This window comes from Salvia hispanica, chromosome 4 (genome assembly GCF_023119035.1).
Source record: "Salvia hispanica cultivar TCC Black 2014 chromosome 4, UniMelb_Shisp_WGS_1.0, whole genome shotgun sequence".
NCBI lineage: Eukaryota > Viridiplantae > Streptophyta > Magnoliopsida > Lamiales > Lamiaceae > Salvia > Salvia hispanica.
In genome coordinates, this window is record NC_062968.1 from 29,891,448 (window position 1) to 29,912,060 (window position 20,613).

The window sequence follows — 20,613 nt, forward strand, 5'->3', positions numbered from 1 at the left end:
ACGGAACCATCCCCGCGAAAATGAGTCTTTTGAATCGAAAACCCTTTTTGGGCGTCTTTGTCTTGGGGATATCTTGTGTAGTCCAAAATCAATAATATTAAGTATCTCAAAATTTTAGAACTCTCCAATGTTCTTTGTTGGTTTTTAATGGCTCAACTTGTTGTAAACAAGATCGTCTAGTCGGGGATAAACATCAAACTTCCTATAATTTCATTCTTTTGAGCAAGGGCTCACCTTTTCGTTTAGATGGACTTTGAGCCCCAAAGGGAGTCTTTTTGGTTTCAATAAACGAGTTGAATTTCTTAAGCATTTTCTCAACATAATGAGATTCGTTGGAAATTCCCTCATTACCCTCAAAATTTTGATTAGAATCACATTCCCCATGTTTTTTGTCGAATTTCTTTTCAACATTTTTTTTTGTCTCATTAATAATGGCCTTTTTCCCCTTATCAACATATCATCAACTAAAGACACATAACAAACCGTTTCATTTTTTAATGTAAAAAACCTTATTCGTTGATAGTGAATCCTTTGTCAACATTACATTGTCAAACTTAAGTGGATTGAACGGCTTTTAATCCAAAAGAGACTTTCCAATTTGCTATTCCTTGGGGGGCACAAAACCCTTTAGATTCCATGTATATCTCTTTTTCAAATCACCATTTAGAACGGATTTTTTCATATCCATTTGGGAATCTCAAGATTGTCCCCAACAATGAAAGCAGGTAAAACCGTAAAGGGGAAGTATAAAAAAAGTCTCCCTTCTTTTTTTAAATTTTGACCACAAGGCGAGCTTTGTATTTGCCCAGCCATGGGGTTTATATTTTTTTTGAATCCCCATCTGGCCTTGCCCGGAAACTTCCCCGGTGTTATTTAGTGAGGATTCCTTTCACTTTTGAAAAAATTTTTCCCCCCGCCCCCGGGCCCAGCAGTCTTCGATAGTGATTTTGGTTTAAACCCAACTAAAAGTTTGAAGTAAAAAGTCTTACCTCTAACTCTTTTACACGTCTTTTTTAAATTTGCCCCGTCACTTTTGGAGAATTAGACCCAGGGTTTATCCTCTTCTTTCACAGAATGATCATCTTCTTGCAAAAACACTTCCCAAAAAATCAACTTTCCCTGCCCTCATTATTGTTCCTTACTAAAAATTTATCCCCGACTTATGAACTAAGGGACTCTGCCCATGATATCGATAAAGGGATTTTTTGGGGGCCCTTTGACTTGTTTTGGAGGGCCTTTTACCTTTTCAAAACACCCCCCACTTTGAGGTATGTATATAAAGGGTTTTTTTCCCCTTCCAATTCATAAGGAGTCATCCCTTTTTTGAGTGGAATCTTGTTGTTAAATTTTGCGGTTAGCAAACCCCCACATGTTCGGGGTAATCAAATTAATGAGCATTCATCATCTTTTTCGGTTGATTTTTGGCTCAACAACCCCTTTTTGGGGAGGAGAATATAGCCGTTTTTGGGTGAATTATCCCCATGACATATGCAAACGGCCACATATTCCCCCCCCCCATCCCGAACACACTTTTGCAAATTTAAATTGATTTTGGCTTCATTTTTGAAGTCTTTATTTGTTCTCTTTCTTTTAAAAAGTAAATATTAAAAACCCTTTTCAATCATCAATGAAGTGATGAAATCTTTTTACCACCTCTAGTTTTTCCCAAAATTTTTAAAACACATATTCGTATGGATCAAATCGAGGTTTGGGCTCCTTTTGAGCGGAACAAATTGGTCATTTTTCTTAACCAAAAATTCCCTTTCTTTTTGAATTAAATTATCAACTTTTTAAAACAATTTTAATCTTTTTATAGATTTAGATTAACATTCCCCTCTTTTTTCCAAATAGCACTTTTAAAAAAAGAAAAGCATTCATTATCAAATTTCCCACATGGAACATGTTTTCCTATACCTCGCACGTATGACCCAAAATGAAATGGAGAGAATTAACAAGGTAGAATTTAGGGGCGTATAAAATGTCTAAATTTTATTCCACATCGACTTGGTGAAAATCTCATCTAAGTGGATAATCCTCCTTTTTATGAAACTTTTTAAAGAAGTGAGTAACCCATTTTTAATACTATAAATATTGATTCATTGATTAATATTTTTTTGCATGATTGGATTAATATTTCTAGTACATTTGTTGCATGCTTCGATGGCCCGTTTCCAATTCCATATTGGCAAGAGAATCCATAAGGTAGAATTTAGTTGCCATAACTTATTAATATAATTATTGATCTAGATTAAGTTACATACATAATACATTAATCATGGAGTATAATTTTTCAATTCAAACGAACCCGAACCGAGGATAAATTTGTAATTACATATGAAAGGGGCAATTTCATCAGTAGGAACTGTGCCTCACAAACAGTTTAAAAAAGCCCATTTTGAATGGATCCAAGTTACAATCAAACACAAAACAAATGGAAAAGCCCACACTTCATAATAAAAACTGTAGCCTGTAGGGACTAAAAATAGTAGTAATACAGCCAAACGAGAAGAGGGTTTATACTAGGGTTTACACGACCTGTTCTGCTCTCACTCAATACTCATTTCAATCATCAAGATTTGAGATAATGTGGGCGATTCGCAGAGCCTCCAATCAGCTCAGGTAAATCGCTTTTCCTCAAATCCTATCTATCCCCGTATTGATCGTCCGAATCCATTTTCGATTTGTGTTCTGTGTTCTGTGTTCTGTGTCTTCTTCCAGTCCACTGCCGCGTGTTCGATTTGCTTTCGGAATTTGGGAAATTTTCACTTCTCCTTTGCATTTTTCAGTGCTATAGGTATAGGTGGTTGTCTCATTCCCCTCCTGCCTGTTTGTTTGATTTTCAGATTATTCTCTATAAACCATTTGTTAAACCTTGTTTTTGTTTGGGCTAAATTTTATGGAGCATGTTTTAAATTCAATTAGCTTTATTTCACATTCATCTGGTATGGCCTCCGTTTATTTTACTCACTTCAAATTGATTATTGTCATGATACTCTGTGTGTGTGGGTTGCAGGAACAAAGGATCACCTTCAAGGTCTGGTCAAATTTTCCGTGGGAAAACGGAGTTTGCAAGATCTTGTTCAGAGACTTCTAATGCTGCAATAGTTGCACCTCATGAAACAATAATTGATGGGTTGCTGCCCTGTATGAGGTATTATAGCAAGTCATCTGGTTTCCCAAAACCGAACAGGGGAGTCCGAACTTTTTCGTCGCAGGTTGATGCTAATGGAAATGGAGAGGACTTGGAGGATGGATTTTCGGAGCTGGAAACTCCACAGGACTCAGTTAAAGAAGACGAGAGTGATGATGGTTCAGGCTCTGGATCAGAGCTGTCTGAGGATGAACTGAACGAATTGGATACACCTGGTTCTGAAACTGATGGAAAAAAGGGTAAATTAAAAAGAGCTAAAGCTTCATCAGCGATGTGTAAGGCTATACTAGCTGCTCCAACCTCACCAGTAAGCAAGGTTTTGGAGAAATGGGTTGAAGATGGTAAGGAAGTAACCCAATCTGAGGCACAATCAGCAATGGATATTCTTCGTAAAAGGAAACTGTTTGTCAAGGCCTTGCAGGTAATATTTACATAGTCTGAATGATATTTAGATGGGCGCTTTTTCTTCTTCTTCAAAGAAATAACAATATTATAACGAAATTGAAAATAGGTTACTAATAAGATTCATTGATGAGGGGTGTTCAGAAACTGAAGCTCAGAGGGCCAAGCTTCATTTTAACCATTTGCTGAGAAAAGAATTTTATCAATCTAATATCTTTATGAATGATCTTTCCCCCTGCATTCAGCTATAGAGAGAAAACTTACCTGAACTATCTAAATCTTCAGTAGTTCTAGGCTATCTAGTCTGTATTTATAAAGCTGTAGACATTTTCATTCTAGTGTACTTGGCTTTCAAAATTTTGGTTGAAACACTGACATCTATAATAATTTTCATTCTTTGCTCAGAAGTTGATTGGTTCTCTCAATCATCAAATATTATGAAAAATTGGCTAAATAATCGAGCTTTACACTTTGTTCTTACATAGACATATTAAATTTCAACTTTATTGTTTGCATCAAATCATTATGATGTTCTCACTTATTATATCTTTATCTTTTGCAGTTGTCAGAGTGGTTGGAATCAAGCAAACATATTGAATTTATCGAGGCAAATTATGTTTCTCGTGTGGATCTAATTTCTAAAGTACAAGGCATATTTAAGGCAGAAAATTACGTTAAGCATCTTCCTGAATCTTTTAGAACTGAAACTGTTTACCGCACTCTGCTGGCCAATGCTGTGTCTGCCACAAACGTGAAGAAAGCTGAGGAGTTGTTCAACAAAATCAAAGATTTAGGACTTCCTGTTACGAGTTTCTCTTGCAACCAGCTGCTGCTTCTGTACAAGAGAGTTGATAAGAAGAAAATTGCTGATGTGCTTCTGCTAATGGAGAAGGAAAATGTTAAACCGACTGTTTTCACTTACCAGATATTGATTGATGTGAAGGGGCAGTCCAAGGACATTGATGGGATGGAACAAATAGTTGAGACGATGAAGGCTGAAGGGCTGAAACCTAGCTCTCAAATCCAGACATCCTTGGCGCGGTACTATGCTACTGCCGGATTAGAAGACAAAGCTGAGGCTTTGCTGAAAGAGATGGAAGGGGATGGTCTGGAAAAGAATCGCTGGACTTGCCATTTAATGATGCCTATCTATGCTTCCCTTGGAAAGGCTGATGAGGTTGAGAGGATCTGGAAATTCTGTCAGTCCGATCCATGGCTGGAAGACTGCGTATCTGCAATTCGAGCTTGGGGGCAGCTCAACAAGATAGAAAAAGCCGAGGAAGCCTTCAACAAACTGGTAGAGAAGGTCAAGAAGCCGTCCACAAAGCATTACACCGCTCTGCTACAGGTCTACTCAAATCACAAGATGCTGACGAAGGGGAAGGAACTTGTGAACCAAATGGCCAGCGACGGAATCCATCTTGGGCCGCTGATTTGGGACTCACTTGTGAAGCTCTATGTGGGTGCTGGAGAAGTCGAGAAAGCTGATTCCATATTAGTGAAGGCCATAAAGAAGAAGGAGGGGAAACCTATGTTCACTTCCTTCCTTGCCATCATGGATAAGTATGCAGAGAGAGGAGATGTGCACAATACAGAGAAGCTATTCCAGATGATGAAGGGCGCCGGTTACGAGTCACGTATCCGTCAATACCACTCGCTCCTCAATGCCTATGTGAAGGCGAAGAAGCCGGCATACGGGTTCAGGGATAGGATGAAGGCTGATAATATCTTTCCGAGTAAAGCATTGAACAGCGAGTTGCGGAAACTCGATGCGCTGGGGAAGTCGCTGGTGGATGATCTGCTGGAGTGATAGCGCTTTGGATGATTGCGGATGAAGTTGAAACTGCTAATAACTTGCTGTTTTCTTCATTATTTATATTAGGATTTATGGTTTTTCTGGATAATTGCTGTTAATGTTGAAAGCAAATTAGTTTGCACAGCCTAAATATCTTCTCCAAAGTGAAGATCGTGCAATAACGATGGCCAATTCTATAGCCTCCTATCTAATTTGTTTTATTTTTTTTTTGGTTTGATCGTAGTGTTTCCAACCCACCTTTGACGGAACCTACCTTTGACGGAACCTGACTAATCCTACTTGATCTGGTTGATTAATGCTGATCAAGGTCATCACTTCTCAGCACTACTAACTGTGTTACAATGTCAAGTTATTCAATATACAAATGATGAAAAAACAAAGTTACAACACATATAGCATCAACGAAGGTGCCACACTAGTTCAATAGTGAAAGCAACTATACCAGTATAAATAATATTTGTATAGTTGATCAATAGTGAAAGTATAAATATATCATATACCGTATGATCAGGGAATTTTATTTTAACACTATGCTATTTATTCTAAATAAAATCTATATTTGATTTATTTCTTTATTTTTTAAATTGAATTTTATTGTTCATTTCTCTAACTAAAGATGCTGAGCAAATTTATCAATAGAATCTTGTAAAATTTTGAAAGAATGAAAGAATGTCATTTATAGTCGTTTTGACAGTATCATTGTCATTTTACTGATACATCTGTTATTTCGACGCTGAGATTGTTTTTAACAACAAATAAACATGTTTTTGATCGAAAAATACAATAAAGATATAAAATGCAATCTTATACGAAATTATAGTTTGGTTTCATTTGTACGAACTTGAAAAAAGATCAATGTTTCTTTTATTGGTGGGGAGTAGTATTATGTAGCACAACATAAACCAAATCTTTAGAAACCTTGCATTGTTGGTAATTGACCTAAAATCAGATAATTCCCCATCAAATTTAACGAAAGTAGGGTATAACTTCATTCATACTAAAAATAAGTCACCACACCAACCATACCATACACCAATTAGTCACGCGTCACGTTATTATTTATCAAGCAATACATCACATGCTATACATAACTATCCATTATCTCATTAATTGCTTTTTTTTTCATTCATCGTTGCCCGCCTCTTTTACTACAACTGGGTCTGGGATCTACGTCAAATACACATAGATACACCTACCCAACATGCTTACCAAAATTAAACAAATGTGTGCACTTATTAATTTGACGGTAAAATGATTAATGTTTATAAATTTGATCTCAAATCAAATTAACTGTGGCATGCTTTTTAAAATTTCAATTCTATTTATCAATAAAAAAAATATATCTAAAAACACATTCCAATGGACAATTGTAAAGTAGATATCAGAATTAAAAAAACAACGATTGTCAAAAAAAGAATATGACTTAATCATGAAAAAATAATAAATTTTCATTTAAAAAACACATAGCTAATCCAAGCGTAATATCGTGTAAGGAAAGTAGAGGCATAAAAGAGTTGTAAAATAGTATGCTTTCCGCATATTCCCGCCAAATGACGCAGCACCAAACACACGCCACGTGGCTGGGCCCCGCCGCCACTCTCCCCCCTTTCACCACCGCCTCTCAACAAACCCACTGCGCCATCTATCCTCTCCCTCGGATTTCCCTCCCTCCACCGTCGTCTCTCACAATGTCCAACGCCGTCGATCCACTCTCCTCCACGCGTGAGTCAATCAATCTCTGCCAAATCGTGTATTTTTTTTCAATTATGGTGTGTCGGCAGAGGAAATGTGGTTCAAATTTGATTCGTACTCAAATTTCTGTTTGGATATTAACTAGATTTCTTCGAGATCAGGTTGATATCTTAGTCTCTGATCGTCTGCATCTGTGTTTTTGCTCCTCCCTTGTACTCTGGAAACTAAAACCTAATGTTGCTCTGGTAAAATTGGCAATTGATCATTGATTTTCATTATAATAGTAAGAAACTTTTGATGAAAGTGAGGTAGTAGAAGGATAATTCGAGTGATTTTTGTGGCAAGCACAATTATATGCTCAAAATTCTGAAATGGTAAAAACTCATTTTGCGTGGTCAGGTTACTGTGAGGATGATGAACACAAACACATACCAGATCCTGAGAACTTGGAGGAAAATACGAAATCTGGAATTTTAAAAAAAGCCAAAAATGCATCTAGTAAATTCAGGAATTCTCTAAGAAACAAGATCAAACGGAGAAATGATTCTGGAGTTTGTAAAGGTGAAGATATTCATGAAATCCGGGATCAAAAGGCTGTCGATGCTTTTCGGCAAGCACTGATGATGGATAATTTACTTCCTTCGAGATTTGATGATTATCACATTATGTTGAGGTAACCTTTTGACAATGTCACTCTTATATATTTTTCTCATGTCAATGATTGTAAGTCTGAACCAAGAGTGGATAAAGATGAATAATCTGTCAGAAACTTCTATGTCCATCAATTTCACACGATAACCAAATCCAGACATCTATGGTCTGTTCTTAGTATATTTGTGTTTGATGTACCCATACATGCTGATGGAACGATGTAATGAACAATCAGTATTAACCTTTTCTGCATCTGTTTTCATATCCATTGTAGAATTTGTAAATGCCATGCAATTTGTCAAAAAAAATTCTTCCTATTAAAGTAATTTTTGATTGAGCTTCTCTGCAAACTCTTGTTTCAGGACCTTTATATTCTTTAGAATGTGATAAACCACATTTAATTTCCCGGAGAATATGACAAAAATGGTTCTCATATTCAAATCAACATTTCTTTCTAAGTCTAGCCTAGTCTTTACCTTTTACAAGTCTTAATACCCGTTTTGGTGATTGAATACTATATTCTGCCCTTCTTCCAATGCCAAAAAAGTCGGGATTATAATTCTTCCCATGTTCATCAAGAGCTTGTATCACACATGAAGCTGCCAGTGCACCTTTGCATCAGTTTTTCAGAAACTTTTGTAACCATGAAACATGGGCCATGATCTATCAATAATGAACAGATTTCTGAAAGCGAGGAAGTTCAACATCAATAAGGCAAAGATCATGTGGGCTGACATGCTTGAATGGAGAAAGAATTTTGGTGCTGATACAATCATGGAGGTGACTTCAGTTCATCTGATATTTATATTATGTTAAGCCATTGGATTACATGCAATGTTTACCCCAAGTCTTTACTGTTTCCAGATCTTTGAAAATACATATAATACGTATATACCTGCACATAACTTAGGTTTTTGTAGCATCGCTCACTTGGCCGATTGGGGATTTCTATGTTCAAAGAAGATAAATTTAATTACTTGGATCTGATTAAAATGAATTTTAATTGCAGACACCCCCTCTCCCCACATATAAATAAAAATAAATATGTGAAAACAAAGTAGTAGGCTATCCATATAACAAAGAGGCAAAATAAAAAATGTTTTGCTAGACTTGGGCATGGATTCTATGACAGGGTGGTTTAGTGTATTTGGCAATTTGTTTTCAGGCTCTTGAGCCATACTTCATTTTATTAGATGACATTTAAATTTTAGATCTTACTCTAATTATTCTCTGGATTTGTGAAAAAAAATTCATGAAATTTAATTGACACAATTTTTTTTTTTGTTTATTTCCAAATTCAAAGAATTCCCTGATTTAATTTTAACTCGTGCACTTGTATCTTATTGTTTTGTTTTAACTCTAATGCACTTTGTTTGTATCAGGACTTTCACTTCAAAGAGTTGAACGAGGTTCAACAATATTATCCTCATGGTTACCATGGTGTTGACAAGGATGGACGACCTGTATACATAGAGAGGTTGGGTATGATTGACGTTGATATGCTACTGCAGGTCACAAATGTAGACAGATTTGTAAAATATCAAGTCCAGGAGTTCGAGAGAAGTCTTTCCATAAGATTTCCTGCATGCTCAGTTGCTGCAAACAAGCACATAGGTTCAAGTACAACAATTTTGGATGTTGAAGGATTGGTAATTGTTTGATATCGCTTCACTTTAAATATCATATCAATTTCCATTTTTCTCAAGAGATTATGTTCATTTGTGCTCTTTGTTCCTTTCAGAATTTAATGAGTCTCACTGGCCCTGTTGTCGAATTTATTAAAGTGGTTCAGAAGGTTGATAACGACAATTATCCTGAAGTATGTGCCTCATACTACCAATGATTGCTTTGTAATTGCTAGGACTATATAGTCCACGTGAGATGTCATAATTAGATTCTCCGCATATCCTTCGGTTGAAAAAGATCTTTTCTTAATATATCAGACACTTTCGCGAATGTTTATTGTCAATGCTGGTCCTGGCTTTCGGATGATATGGAATGTGGTCAAACCATTACTTGATCCTGAGACAACTTCGAAAATCCAGGTACCTCATGAATCCAGGTCTACTTGTATATTTGGGTCTGATGCTGTTAATACATGCAATGATGTCTTCTGAATGTATTAGGTTATTGGCAGCAATTATCAGAGAAAGTTGCTTGAAGTAATTGATGAAAGGTGAATATCACTAGAATTTTCTGACTCGTTGTCATGTAGTAGTAATGCTGGAACTAAGAATTTTTTTTGGTTGGTAGTGAACTACCGGATTTCTTTGGTGGTTGCTGTACCTGTGCAATTGAAGGGGGCTGCTTGAGGTCTGATAAAGGACCATGGAAGGACCAAAATTTACTGAAGGTGAAAAGGATCCAAAAATATTTTAAGCATTCGTCATCACACGACTTTGTGATTTTTGATACTTGAAACTTTCCATGCGTAGATGGCTCCGGATACAGAAGTGCATCTTGTGCAGACAGCATCAATTTCAGATAATGATGCAACTTAGTTGTCATGGTAAAGCATCATATATACTATGCATTCGTTACTCAGTTTTTAATTCGGTTAGATTATTGAATTGTTATACATGCCAAAGGTTGACATTTTGTTGCATCGTCAGATGTATCGTGCTGGGAAGTATACAGTGAGGAGCAACTGGATGCACTGCGCTGGAAAATCCGGAGTGCCTTCCTGAGCACTTCGTTGCAAGTAATAGACATATATATTGATAGTTAGGAATTTCCCTGAAATGTTAAGAATGAGGGAATGTGCCATTATTGCAATTCGGGATCTATTTAATTTTATCTTTCAGTAACTACTATGATTATGTATCAAATCGTATGATTCATTGATGAGGTGAAATGTCTGTGCTACCTTTGCTTTGCATTTATGTGAAGTTGAAGTAAATGGACAAAACTTAACTGGAATATCATGTGTAAAAGTATCCAAAATGGTTACTAAAATGATCTCTTAATGTCCTTGTCCTTGAGGAAATGAACTAAGGCTGGTAGTGCAATATCAGCATCCTCACTCTTGATGAGCTCTCCAGCAACTTCAGCTGGCGTCGCCTCAACTTCCTCAAGCAGCTCTCCGATCACCGGAAAGAACGAGTGGTCGTCAATCCTCAGATAGGTGGAAGCTAGTATCTTGAAGCCACTGAATGTGCAGTAAGACATCTCCAAGTGCACATCCATTCGCCCCGGTCGGAGCAGCGCCGGATCCAGCCTGTCCCTGTGATTGGTGGTGAAGACTATGATCTTCTCATCCCCACAACTCGACCACAGCCCATCAATGAAGTTCAGCAGCCCAGATAAGGTTATCTGTTCACATTCAAAACTTATATTTAGGAATGCATAGTTAAATTGGAATACACATATATAGTGTGTGTGAGAGAGAGAGAGAGAGAAAGAGAGAGAGAGAAACCTTGTCTTCCTGAGCTGCTGAGGTATCTGTTTCCCTGTTTTGCAATCCGACATTGCAGTCAATGTCCTCAATGACAAGTATGGAACGATTGGAGGAGCCAATCAAGAGCCTCCTCAAATCGGAGTTGCATTGAACCTCCCTCAAATCCAAGTCATAAACATCAAACTTGAGGTAATTAGCCATGGCTGCGACCAAGCTCGACTTCCCGGTCCCCGGAGGGCCGTACAACAGGTATCCTCGTTTCCAAGCCTTCCCAATCCTCCTGTAGTAATCCTTCCTGCTCACAAACCTATCCAGATCCTCCATCAGCCCCTTCTTCGTCTCAGCCTCCATTGCCATGGTCTCGAACGTGGCCGGATGGTTCAGAACCACCGAGCTCCAGTAATCAGTTCCGTTGTAATCAACCGTGTGCAGTCTAACAGTCTTTGCCTCCTCCTTCATCTCCTTGGCTCTCGCCAAAATGTAGGGCAAGTATACCTCCAGCACATAGTCTCTGTGTTTCCGGTTGAAACTGAGCTCGAAGTATCTCAGCTCCGATCGGGAAGACTCGTTTTTGGCGGTCTTCGTGACAGCGGTGGAGGACTGCAGAGTCCATTTGAACTGGATGCCGGTGTGGACGTCGACGATCTCTTGGTTTTTGTCGACGGTGACGGCGAGGTCCGGCTGTTTTGGGGGCTTGTTCACTTTGATCCTTGTGGTGGCGCGGGAGATTTTGGCGGCGAGGTAGACGGTGGCGGCGTCGAACATTTGGTTGGAAGTGAGGCTGTCGAATTCGTCGACGACGACGGTGAGCTGGCGCGAGAGCTTGGCGAGGGATGAGGATAGGTAGGTTTGGATCTTCTGGGGAATGAGGTCGCTGGCGATGGATTTAAGGAGGATGGCTGAGGCCGCGGCGGAGGCTGCCGCCGTTAGGATTTTGTCTGCAGGCGGCAGAGATTCGTAGGAAAATCTCATGTCTGATTGATGATTTCCCGTGTGTGTTTGTTACAGAGATGGATCATGGATGTTTCTTGGCGGCGGGGTAAGCGCACGTGTGTGTGTTCCAGAAAGTGCGGAATTTGGGTAATTGAGTTTTGAAAGGTCGTCTTTTAAGCCAAAACTGAAAATCCAAAATATTTTTTTAATTACTACTAGTACTATATTAGGTACAAATATTGCTTAAATAAAATCATATGTATTAAATATAATTTGGGTTTCAGATTTAAAAATATTATTTAAACATAATACTTCATTCGTTATTTAAATTTATAAACTATAATACAAGTCAGATAAATAGAATGAAAAAATGATAGAAGTATGGTTGGTAAAGAATGAGTCTTTAAAAAAAAGTTTATTAAGAAAGAAAGCTCATAATTTTAAGGGTGGACTAAGGATGGACTAAAAATCAAAAATCCGAATTTGGAAGAAAATATTAAAATTCAATCCAAATCAAATTTGATATTCCAGTTAGGTTTATTTTATTCATATTGTGAATATTATGCTCAACACAATCACCCATACAGTGAATGAGCCTCACATGGGATTCATACAAGAAATATGAGCACAACATAGGAGTATTAGTTTTATTCAAAAGAGCAAAAAACTGAAGCTTCTTTGTTAAAACAAGCCATTGAACTATACAGAGCAATGCTGTTGTGAGTTGTGACAAATGCACTTCTAACTGTTAAACCTAAATTTTACCACTGTACAAAAGGTACACTCCTCCAGCGCAAGTAATGAAATATGCAAAAGAGTATTCCGTAAACACAAAATTTGATAGAGTGGGCATGAATTGCAAGTTGATTGCTGGCTGTTTACACAATTTCAGTTAGGCATGCCCACTTCGGGTATAGCTTAGAATAGAATTACAACAACAAAGATTGGTACACTCACTCAGAGTATGAAATGTTCATGAATGTACAGACAGAATTATATTCCAGATTCAGTTAGACGAAACTGGTTGAGGTTAACTTGTGGTCTAGAGAGCACACGAGGAGCGATCATCTTCTAGCAAGCCATATTTCCATTAACTTCTCAGTCCAAATCGAGCTGCATACCCTTTCTTCATTGAAAAGAAAGCTTATCTGTATCTTTCGTCAAGCTCCTCAATCAATTTGTCATTCCTGCAGAAGCTGATAAACCACACATTTACATGATCCAAGAGATAAGAAAGAGAAAGCAAATGACATATATGTAAAGAGAAAGCAGAATTGAGAAGTGTGATATGACCGAAGATTGTTTTTGTAACCTGGTGATTGGATTCAACCACAGACATCATCACATTTTTCCAAAGTGAAAATGTAGAGTAACTTAAGTGCAGTATACTGTTCAAACTTATGAACCTTACTCTTTAGTTTTGTGATATTGTGGTCAATTCTCAAATATGAACAGTAAGAGGACACTACAGTCTTTGATTGACATCGATCATTTCTCTTAATTTATGCATTGATGGATGAGATATTATTTCCTCATTGATATAGGAGATTGGTCATTTCATTTACTTCCCACAAGCATAACTTGGACAACCAGATATGCCAAGAGGGTGGCATTTACAATGTTTAGGCACAGAGATTAGTAGACTAAAAGTCTGTACACTAACAAAAATGTGAAACTTTTTCTTCAAAGTAGCAGAGTGCTAATCAAGGAGCAAATATGGGTCAGAATTTACCTCAGTTGTTTATGGTGTGATGTATCTGACTTTGACACATGATATCAAATCAATAACCACACGCCAAAATCAGGCGCACACTCACTCGTGTAGGTGTTCAGAGAAAGGGGTGAGGGATAAGCATAAAATGTTCATCAACAGTATAAAAGTTTGTATTCTTGGAGATTGTTTTGAATTCTGATTAAGATTATAACTTTTTTATTGTTAAAAAAAAGTGAAACAATGACATCTTGAGATCAAATATAGTAATGCAAGGATTAACTGATATCAAGAATATAATAAGGACTTGGAGAATCACGAACATTGTATAAGGACTAAGTAAAACAAACATTAATAATATTGGAACCTGGAGTTGTGCTTTGCCTTAGAAAAAGAAAGAACTTACCACCATTTTTCAAACTGGTACACACATTCAGTGATTCCTGGGTTGTCTCACCACAATCAAGCACCTCTGTATCTTTTAACATCTGGACATAGTTGTTGACTATTTGTTGATCCAACTTATAGTAATATTCCATTCTCTTTAATGGTTTCATGTCTAGGTCAATAAAAGATGCCTATAAGATTGTAGAGGAATGTGATCAGAAAAGAACAAGAACATGCAAAACAAATAGATAATTTATACGAATTATATCCCGAGGACAAAATCTAATTCCCCTTAAAGTTCTAACACTATGTGGATTCCTAAACAAGGTAGCAAAAGATAAACGTATTAATAAGTGAATACTATGATGGGTATGGGATTTAATGCCACAGTGTTACCTACATGCATCTGTGTCTAATTTCACAAAGTGCAAGAGATAAACAAGTAATAAGAACTTTTTACGTAAAGCTAGAACTGGAAGGGAAGTTCATCCTTGTAGGTCACATAGCATGAAAAGACATAAAAGTGTTAATAAATTTTGATGCCAGAATTTAACATGTCCATGCTTCTAGATCACAAAAAAAAACCTTCCTCGATACCTCCATAGTGTAGACGACGGGCTATTGATTACCAAAAACAATAATACTAAACATACAGAAGGATAGATTGGTGTCCACCTTGTAATAAAAGGTTTGCTTGCTTGATTCCAGAAAGATAGCACGATGTGGAGACTCCTCATCCATATTTACTTTGGACTTAAAACTAATCATCACACTTAAGTCCTTTGCAGTGGCTGATATCAAGTAATCCCTCACAATTTTCACTTTATCACCCATTTGCATTGAGTGAATTGGTGAATATCCTGCTGATAATTTTTTTCCACCTATTTGCCGACAGACCACACAAGGCTGAGAAATAATATCATAGTAGGCATGAATTGCACCTTCTATATCAATAGTATCAAGCTTCTGTACTTCAAGAAGCCGATTCAACAAGCCAGACTTGTAAATAGTTTCAGAGAGCAGATCCACTAAACCCTTGATGTGCATCCCATCTTTTGGTGAATTAACGTGTTTAAGTTTGTCATGGAACGATTGAGCAGTCGCAGGACTAGTGTTGTCTGAAGTATCACCCATGCCTCCAAAAATAATCGAACCATTTAAGAAAACCCGAAAATTATTCTGAGGTGTAAGAAAGAGGGCTTTAATCGCTCTTTGTATTCTATCCTTGGTTCCAGAAAATAAATCTAGAGGATCATATTTACTAATTTGAGATATCTGCATATAAAGGATCCCATCAGTTATGCTCAAAGAAACACTTCTCTAAGTAAAAATTTAGCTTGTGATCTATGAAATATAAAGGAGTGTCACGTCATTTCTAGAGTCAAAATGCCGAGACATCGCTAATAAGAAATTATTAAGAGAAGATGAATAAAGTTAGCTGTTTAGGAATTACCTTTCCTTGATGTAATTTTAGAGCTTGGTGCAACGTAAATCGAGAAATTTTCTTTTTGACTGCATTTCCCTCAGCTATAAATTCCGAAGTAGGAAGAAATCCACTTTTGGGCTGCTTTTGCAGAAGAGACAAAAGGATAAAAAAGGAAAAAAGTGAAAAACGTAATAAACACCTATAAGAATTGTTAAGGAAATGTGCATCTGCAGTAGACATACAATGAACATATATAGGAACGTCCAATGAACATATGTAGGACAAAAGCACTAGGGAAGGACCTTTATCTCAACAGACACACAGAAATCCTCTTTGAGAGAACCTGAAACTGAAAGAAAGACCATGATCAACATGATTAGGAACTCACATGAAAGTACACCACATCAACATTAGTCTCACTTGTTTGTAGTTGATATGTATGCACCAATTAATGAATAGTGATTTTTCATTTTTGACAGATAAGCTATGATGGCTATTGAGTTACAATTGGGCATCAATTACATAAAAAAACTAGTATGTCAAACTTAAAATTTAGTATTCCAACAATATATCCGCACCTGCCCTAATTTGTCTCAGTACACGCTACTATTAGAAATTCATAACTTGAAACCAAAAATTCTAGTTACTGCCACAATACAAAGAAGATATGTACCAAAATAGCTCAAACAAGCATAAACTGATATACAGACTCCATAATTCCTCTTTGATCAGAGAAACACAAGAAAAGGCTTTATTAAACTATACAAACAAACTTGAGATGCATCTCATACCAAGAGGAAATAGAGAATGATCAGCAATTAAAAGAACCGAGTCGCGAAGGGAGTTGACTCTGGCGGCATCAACACGCCAAGATGGACGCTGACAAAGAACCTTGTTGTCAACTGCCTCCAAAAATTCTCTTGACACAAGAACATGGATCTGTAACAAGTTGCTTAGTTGTGTATAAATTCCAAAATTTCAGTTACAGTAGAAACAGAAGGGGAAAAGGATTATAATCACTCCAAATGTTTTAGGAGATCTTACCCCTGCGTCAACGTGCTCAGATCCCAAGAGTGGACACATTACTTTCTGCACATATGTATGCTCCACAATTTCCTTTGTAGGTGCTGAAACCATGCCTTCAAATTTTCCCCACAAGAGGGATTCATGGTGGAGTAGAGCTGAATGACCGTTCTCACATTCAGGTCTATCATTTGGAACTTTTTGTATCCTTAAAACCTTTCCAACCTAGATGCATGAGAGAAACGTAAATGCATTGAGGCATTTGTAGATTTGTATAGAATGTAGCATCTGCAAGTACACCATGATACCATTAACCATCAATGGATGAATTAAAGGTCTCTTTACATCTTAAGTGACAGGATTGAGCATCTCCTTCCTGAGATCATTCTTCTTAATTTCTTCTACTCTTGAAAAGACTATAATAGTGACTGCTTTTATCAAACAAGAGATTTACCGTTTTGAATCTTGATTCATAAAATAAGTCGTATTGCCTCTTTCATGTGCAAAAGTCCAAAATCAATCTTTAATCGCTCCAACAAGAGCTCATTCACATTTAGTTATTTCATACATTCCAGTCAAGGAATGATGATGCACCATAGTTTTTAATGAAGGGAACTTCCAGCAAGCAATGACTTTACACCTAAAAGATTTTAATTCCTTTGCACAGATGAATCCCAGAGATGAATTTTAATATCAATAAGTGTGCAACATTACAAATACAGTTTATTCCATTTCTCCCCTCAGCTACATTTGAAAAGTTATACTATAAATACAAACAAAATGAATCCCAGGGATGAATTTTAATATCAATAAGTTGAATCTCAGAAAGACAAGCCTCGAGGCTTCAGGTGAGGAATAAGAGAACAGGACAAATATAAGAAAATTGTCCTAGTATTATTTACTTACATTTTTCTGATTTCCAACAGGAAAAATGTCAACTCTAGCAATAAAATTTACAAAGATCTAGCATAGTTGTAAAAGGTAAGTAAGAGAAATAGAATTGTACAAAATTAGGAGAACTTCCACAATAAGCAAGAACTAGGTTCACAGCTCCTTCTCCTCTGTAAGTCCATTCCTCGGCATCCTTGGCTTGCAAAATTGCAGCCATTGGCTTCAGACCAAATAAAAAAGCACTTCTTTCCTGTTCCAATTTAACACTCAGTGTGGTCACTCATCATTGTACAGTTGGGTTTCGACTAGTCATATCCACAGAAATAGACTCAGTCTAAATGAACAGATATACCATACATCGGGTTTCAATGACTTTCAAGTATAGAATCTGCAAGTGCAGAAATATAAAGCCTTGGATAATTAAAGCACCAGTAATAGTATTTTAAGTGGTACCAAAGCCAACATAGAAAACCTGATTGCCAAGTCAAGGTTCCTACAATATGACAGTCAACACATCTTACGTGCTCGTCTATATGAAATGAACACTCAATGAAGTCTATGTTCTGCATATATAACCGAATAAATTAGTAACATTGAAAATTTATTTATGAAATAATCTCATTTTCATTCAGGAGTCCTCTTTGTGGCTTGTGCCAGAGTGCACCTTGACACTTTAAAATCAATATATTTAAAGACTCTAAAAATAACTACACGGATCATCTAAATAACATACCAAATTTCAAAATTTATTAAACTAAAACTAACCACAACAAATATTTCACCAGATGTACAGTTGATCATTCACCCAACCAAAAAAGAAACAGTAAAAAAAAAAACAAGTTGGAATGCTCTGGAAAAGGCACAATCCAACGCAGATCAAAGCACAATAAGAGCAAAGAGAACTAGGATTCAGAAGCAGGAGTAATACTAATTCACAACGCCGATTCCAATTCTATCACTTCGATCGCCCGTGACAATGAAATTGAAGCAATTTTAAGTTTTGGATTACAATTTTCGTACAGAAATTTAACTCAGCTGATTAGATTAGTCCTTGATTACTAAACTTCAACGGGGAAACCAATACATGCTGAAAAAACAATAAACGGAGAATTGTCAAAAGCAATTCTATAAGAAACCTACCGTGAGAGGCTGCGGCCGTCTTCACCGTCGGCGACCTAGTCCAGTCAGTGAATCGAGTAGCGCTAATGGAATCTCAAATTATTAGGGGTTTAGTGAATGGAATCTCAATTTCTCAATTCGAGCTGACTGCTAAGCATCATGTGGGCCCATTTTCTTGCTTTATTAACTCCATCTACATATTTTATGTAAAGTAGCATAGATACTAAAGTAAGTGCTTCTATTTTAAATGAAATATCTCAAAAAAAATTGTGTAACTTTGTAGAATTTTTTTTTTGCTTTGTTGTTTTCTTGGAATAAGAGAGAAAGTTAGGTCGTCGCTAATACTCTAAAAATTGGGAGTCACACTGCGCCGAGTATATTGGTCGAGTTTCGTGATCGGGCCTAAGACTCCTCTCAGGGTCCGGCTTTGGACGCCGCTGCGTTGCAAGGTGTCGGGCCGAACAAAAAATCATTTTTTGAAAATTTTTATATTGTATTTAATCAATTTTGTATCTATAAATTGAATACCAAACAATAACATTCATACACATTGACATTCCTTTAGAAAATTTAAGTGTAAAACTGAAAGTTAAATTATGAGTATAATTTTTATATTTCAATTCATTTAACTTTAAGAGATAGTAGAATATATAAAGTTTTGGCATTGCTTTCAGTTATTTATTTAATTTTATAAAAAAATAAAAATAAACACTCTCTAGGCCTATCCATGGTGAATGTGGTATTCAATAACTAATTCATCTCATTAATTATTAGATGAAAATTATTAATCATATGGACCCGAACTAAATAGTGGGAGCAAAGTAAGAATAACGAGCACTCCGTAACAAAATACTCTCTCCATCCCACAATATGCACTATTTCCTTTTGAGTCCGTCCCACAAAAATATGCACTTTCGAGTTTTGGAAAGTTTTTTCTCTTTAATGAGTAGAACTCATTCTCCACTAACAATATTTTAATTATTTTTTCTCTCTACATCTCTCTTACTTTACAAATTTTACGTTAAAACCCGTGCCGAACCCAAAGTTCACAGATTGGCCCGAACTAAATTGTCAGAGGTAAGTAACGATAACGAGCATTTCACATGAAATTATTAACCGGATTAGATTGAACAAAATAATCGGAGCAAAGTAAGGAATAATGAGAACTCCATCTGCCAAGTGGGAAGGGACAACGAACTACTGTTTGATGAACAAGATTGATTCCACTACTCAATTGAGATCTGCAATGACCAACATATTTATATTTTGCCCAAGAGTAAAGGTCCTTTTTGGTCCTTAACATATGTCGATTTTTTGATTTTGGTGCATAACATTATCTTTTGAATTATTTGGTCCTTAACAAATAAAAACCGGTCACATTTGGTCCGAATTGGATGGAAATGGTTAAATCTAACGGTCAACTAATATTAATTGAATTTTGACCGGATTAATATTCAATTAACTGTTTTTTATTAATATTCAATCAACTACGGCAGTACGCCACCCCTTTCTGGTTCGCCGGCACCGCGCCCTCGAATCCCTGAGATTCCAAAACACAATCTCCGGCACACATTCTCCATATCCCTTCTCTTTATACTTCCTCACTATCGCCTCATAATCCGTCTACCATGGATTCGCCGACGCCTCATCGACTTCCATATTACTGAACACAAACAACCTCTTTATCATCTCCTCCGCCTTCATCTTCGATTTCAAACTCTTCCCTTCCAATTTTTGAAGCTGTGGATTTTCGCTGAAATTGATGAGCTTCCCCTTCCATGGCTCCTCGCTCAATTCCGACACCAAAATCCCTAGCGCCACCGATACCTTCATCGGAGTCCCATACATACTCCCTGAAACATTGTCATCAAACATTGTCATCGGAGTCCCATACATACTCAAGGCAATTCCTCAATTTCCCAATCTTCGCCATGTCATCCAACATTCTCCTCCACTGCAGCTCCGCCACTTCGCCGCCGTGTTCATCCTCCGGCAGCTGCAACGCCTTCCGCAG

The 20,613-nt window shown here is 37.0% G+C and overlaps 4 protein-coding genes across 8 annotated transcripts; 2 read left to right on the forward strand and 2 right to left on the reverse strand.

Moving 5' to 3' along the window:
• The first annotated feature begins 2,493 nt into the window (after positions 1-2,493).
• Positions 2,494-5,584, forward strand: LOC125222529 (pentatricopeptide repeat-containing protein At1g80270, mitochondrial-like). The gene is made up of 3 exons (XM_048125196.1): positions 2,494-2,619; positions 3,014-3,572; positions 4,116-5,584. Exons 1-3 carry the CDS (start codon positions 2,585-2,587, stop codon positions 5,361-5,363), a joined length of 1,842 nt encoding a protein of 613 aa, XP_047981153.1. The 5' UTR covers positions 2,494-2,584; the 3' UTR covers positions 5,364-5,584.
• Positions 5,585-6,893: 1,309 nt separating this feature from the next.
• LOC125223650 (phosphatidylinositol/phosphatidylcholine transfer protein SFH6-like) lies at positions 6,894-10,590 on the forward strand. The gene is made up of 10 exons (XM_048126895.1): positions 6,894-7,091; positions 7,461-7,734; positions 8,393-8,492; positions 9,095-9,361; positions 9,454-9,531; positions 9,656-9,757; positions 9,839-9,888; positions 9,966-10,065; positions 10,148-10,221; positions 10,325-10,590. The coding sequence occupies exons 1-9, from the start codon at positions 6,896-6,898 to the stop codon at positions 10,211-10,213; spliced, it is 1,233 nt and encodes a 410-aa protein (XP_047982852.1). The 5' UTR covers positions 6,894-6,895; the 3' UTR covers positions 10,214-10,221; positions 10,325-10,590.
• Positions 10,591-10,607: 17 nt separating this feature from the next.
• On the reverse strand, positions 10,608-12,149 carry LOC125223649 (AAA-ATPase At3g50940-like). Its single transcript, XM_048126894.1, has 2 exons — positions 11,128-12,149; positions 10,608-11,024 (listed from the first exon to the last, which is right to left on the reverse strand). Exons 1-2 carry the CDS (start codon positions 12,079-12,081, stop codon positions 10,662-10,664), a joined length of 1,317 nt encoding a protein of 438 aa, XP_047982851.1. The 5' UTR covers positions 12,082-12,149; the 3' UTR covers positions 10,608-10,661.
• A 713-nt stretch (positions 12,150-12,862) lies between these two features.
• LOC125222767 (inositol-pentakisphosphate 2-kinase-like) lies at positions 12,863-18,816 on the reverse strand. 5 transcript variants are annotated; one of them, XM_048125561.1, is made up of 9 exons: positions 18,621-18,816; positions 17,596-17,730; positions 16,611-16,814; positions 16,358-16,505; positions 15,869-15,915; positions 15,594-15,704; positions 14,816-15,415; positions 14,160-14,331; positions 12,863-13,229 (listed from the first exon to the last, which is right to left on the reverse strand). In XM_048125561.1, exons 2-9 carry the CDS (start codon positions 17,695-17,697, stop codon positions 13,216-13,218), a joined length of 1,398 nt encoding a protein of 465 aa, XP_047981518.1. In that variant the 5' UTR covers positions 17,698-17,730; positions 18,621-18,816; the 3' UTR covers positions 12,863-13,215. The 5 variants fall into 5 exon arrangements, with proteins under 5 accessions (XP_047981518.1, XP_047981517.1, XP_047981515.1 ...); XM_048125560.1 differs by having other exon boundaries at positions 12,863-13,238; positions 15,869-15,909; positions 18,621-18,814; XM_048125558.1 differs by having other exon boundaries at positions 12,863-13,238; positions 18,621-18,813.
• Positions 18,817-20,613: the final 1,797 nt, after the last annotated feature.

Excerpts from the sequence above, each read along its gene's own strand:
- LOC125222529 (XM_048125196.1), top strand. The coding sequence starts at position 2,585 with ATGTGGGCGATTCGCAGAGCCTCCAATCAGCTCAG. Across the intron at positions 2,620-3,013 it reads AGAGCCTCCAATCAGCTCAG|GAACAAAGGATCACCTTCAA; the intron begins GTAAATCGCTTT and ends TGTGGGTTGCAG. Across the intron at positions 3,573-4,115 it reads TGTTTGTCAAGGCCTTGCAG|TTGTCAGAGTGGTTGGAATC; the intron begins GTAATATTTACA and ends TATCTTTTGCAG.
- LOC125223650 (XM_048126895.1), top strand. The coding sequence starts at position 6,896 with ATGCTTTCCGCATATTCCCGCCAAATGACGCAGCACCAAACACACGCC. Across the intron at positions 7,092-7,460 it reads CGATCCACTCTCCTCCACGC|GTTACTGTGAGGATGATGAA; the intron begins GTGAGTCAATCA and ends TTGCGTGGTCAG. Across the intron at positions 8,493-9,094 it reads GTGCTGATACAATCATGGAG|GACTTTCACTTCAAAGAGTT; the intron begins GTGACTTCAGTT and ends TGTTTGTATCAG.
- LOC125223649 (XM_048126894.1), bottom strand. The coding sequence starts at position 12,081 with ATGAGATTTTCCTACGAATCTCTGCCGCCTGCAGACAAAATCCTAACG. Across the intron at positions 11,025-11,127 it reads CAGCAGCTCAGGAAGACAAG|ATAACCTTATCTGGGCTGCT; the intron begins GTTTCTCTCTCT and ends GAATGTGAACAG.
- LOC125222767 (XM_048125558.1), bottom strand. The coding sequence starts at position 17,697 with ATGGCTGCAATTTTGCAAGCCAAGGATGCCGAGGAATGGACTTACAGA. Across the intron at positions 16,506-16,610 it reads CTGAGCACGTTGACGCAGGG|ATCCATGTTCTTGTGTCAAG; the intron begins GTAAGATCTCCT and ends AACTTGTTACAG. Across the intron at positions 15,705-15,868 it reads GTGTGTCTGTTGAGATAAAG|CCCAAAAGTGGATTTCTTCC; the intron begins GTCCTTCCCTAG and ends CTGCAAAAGCAG.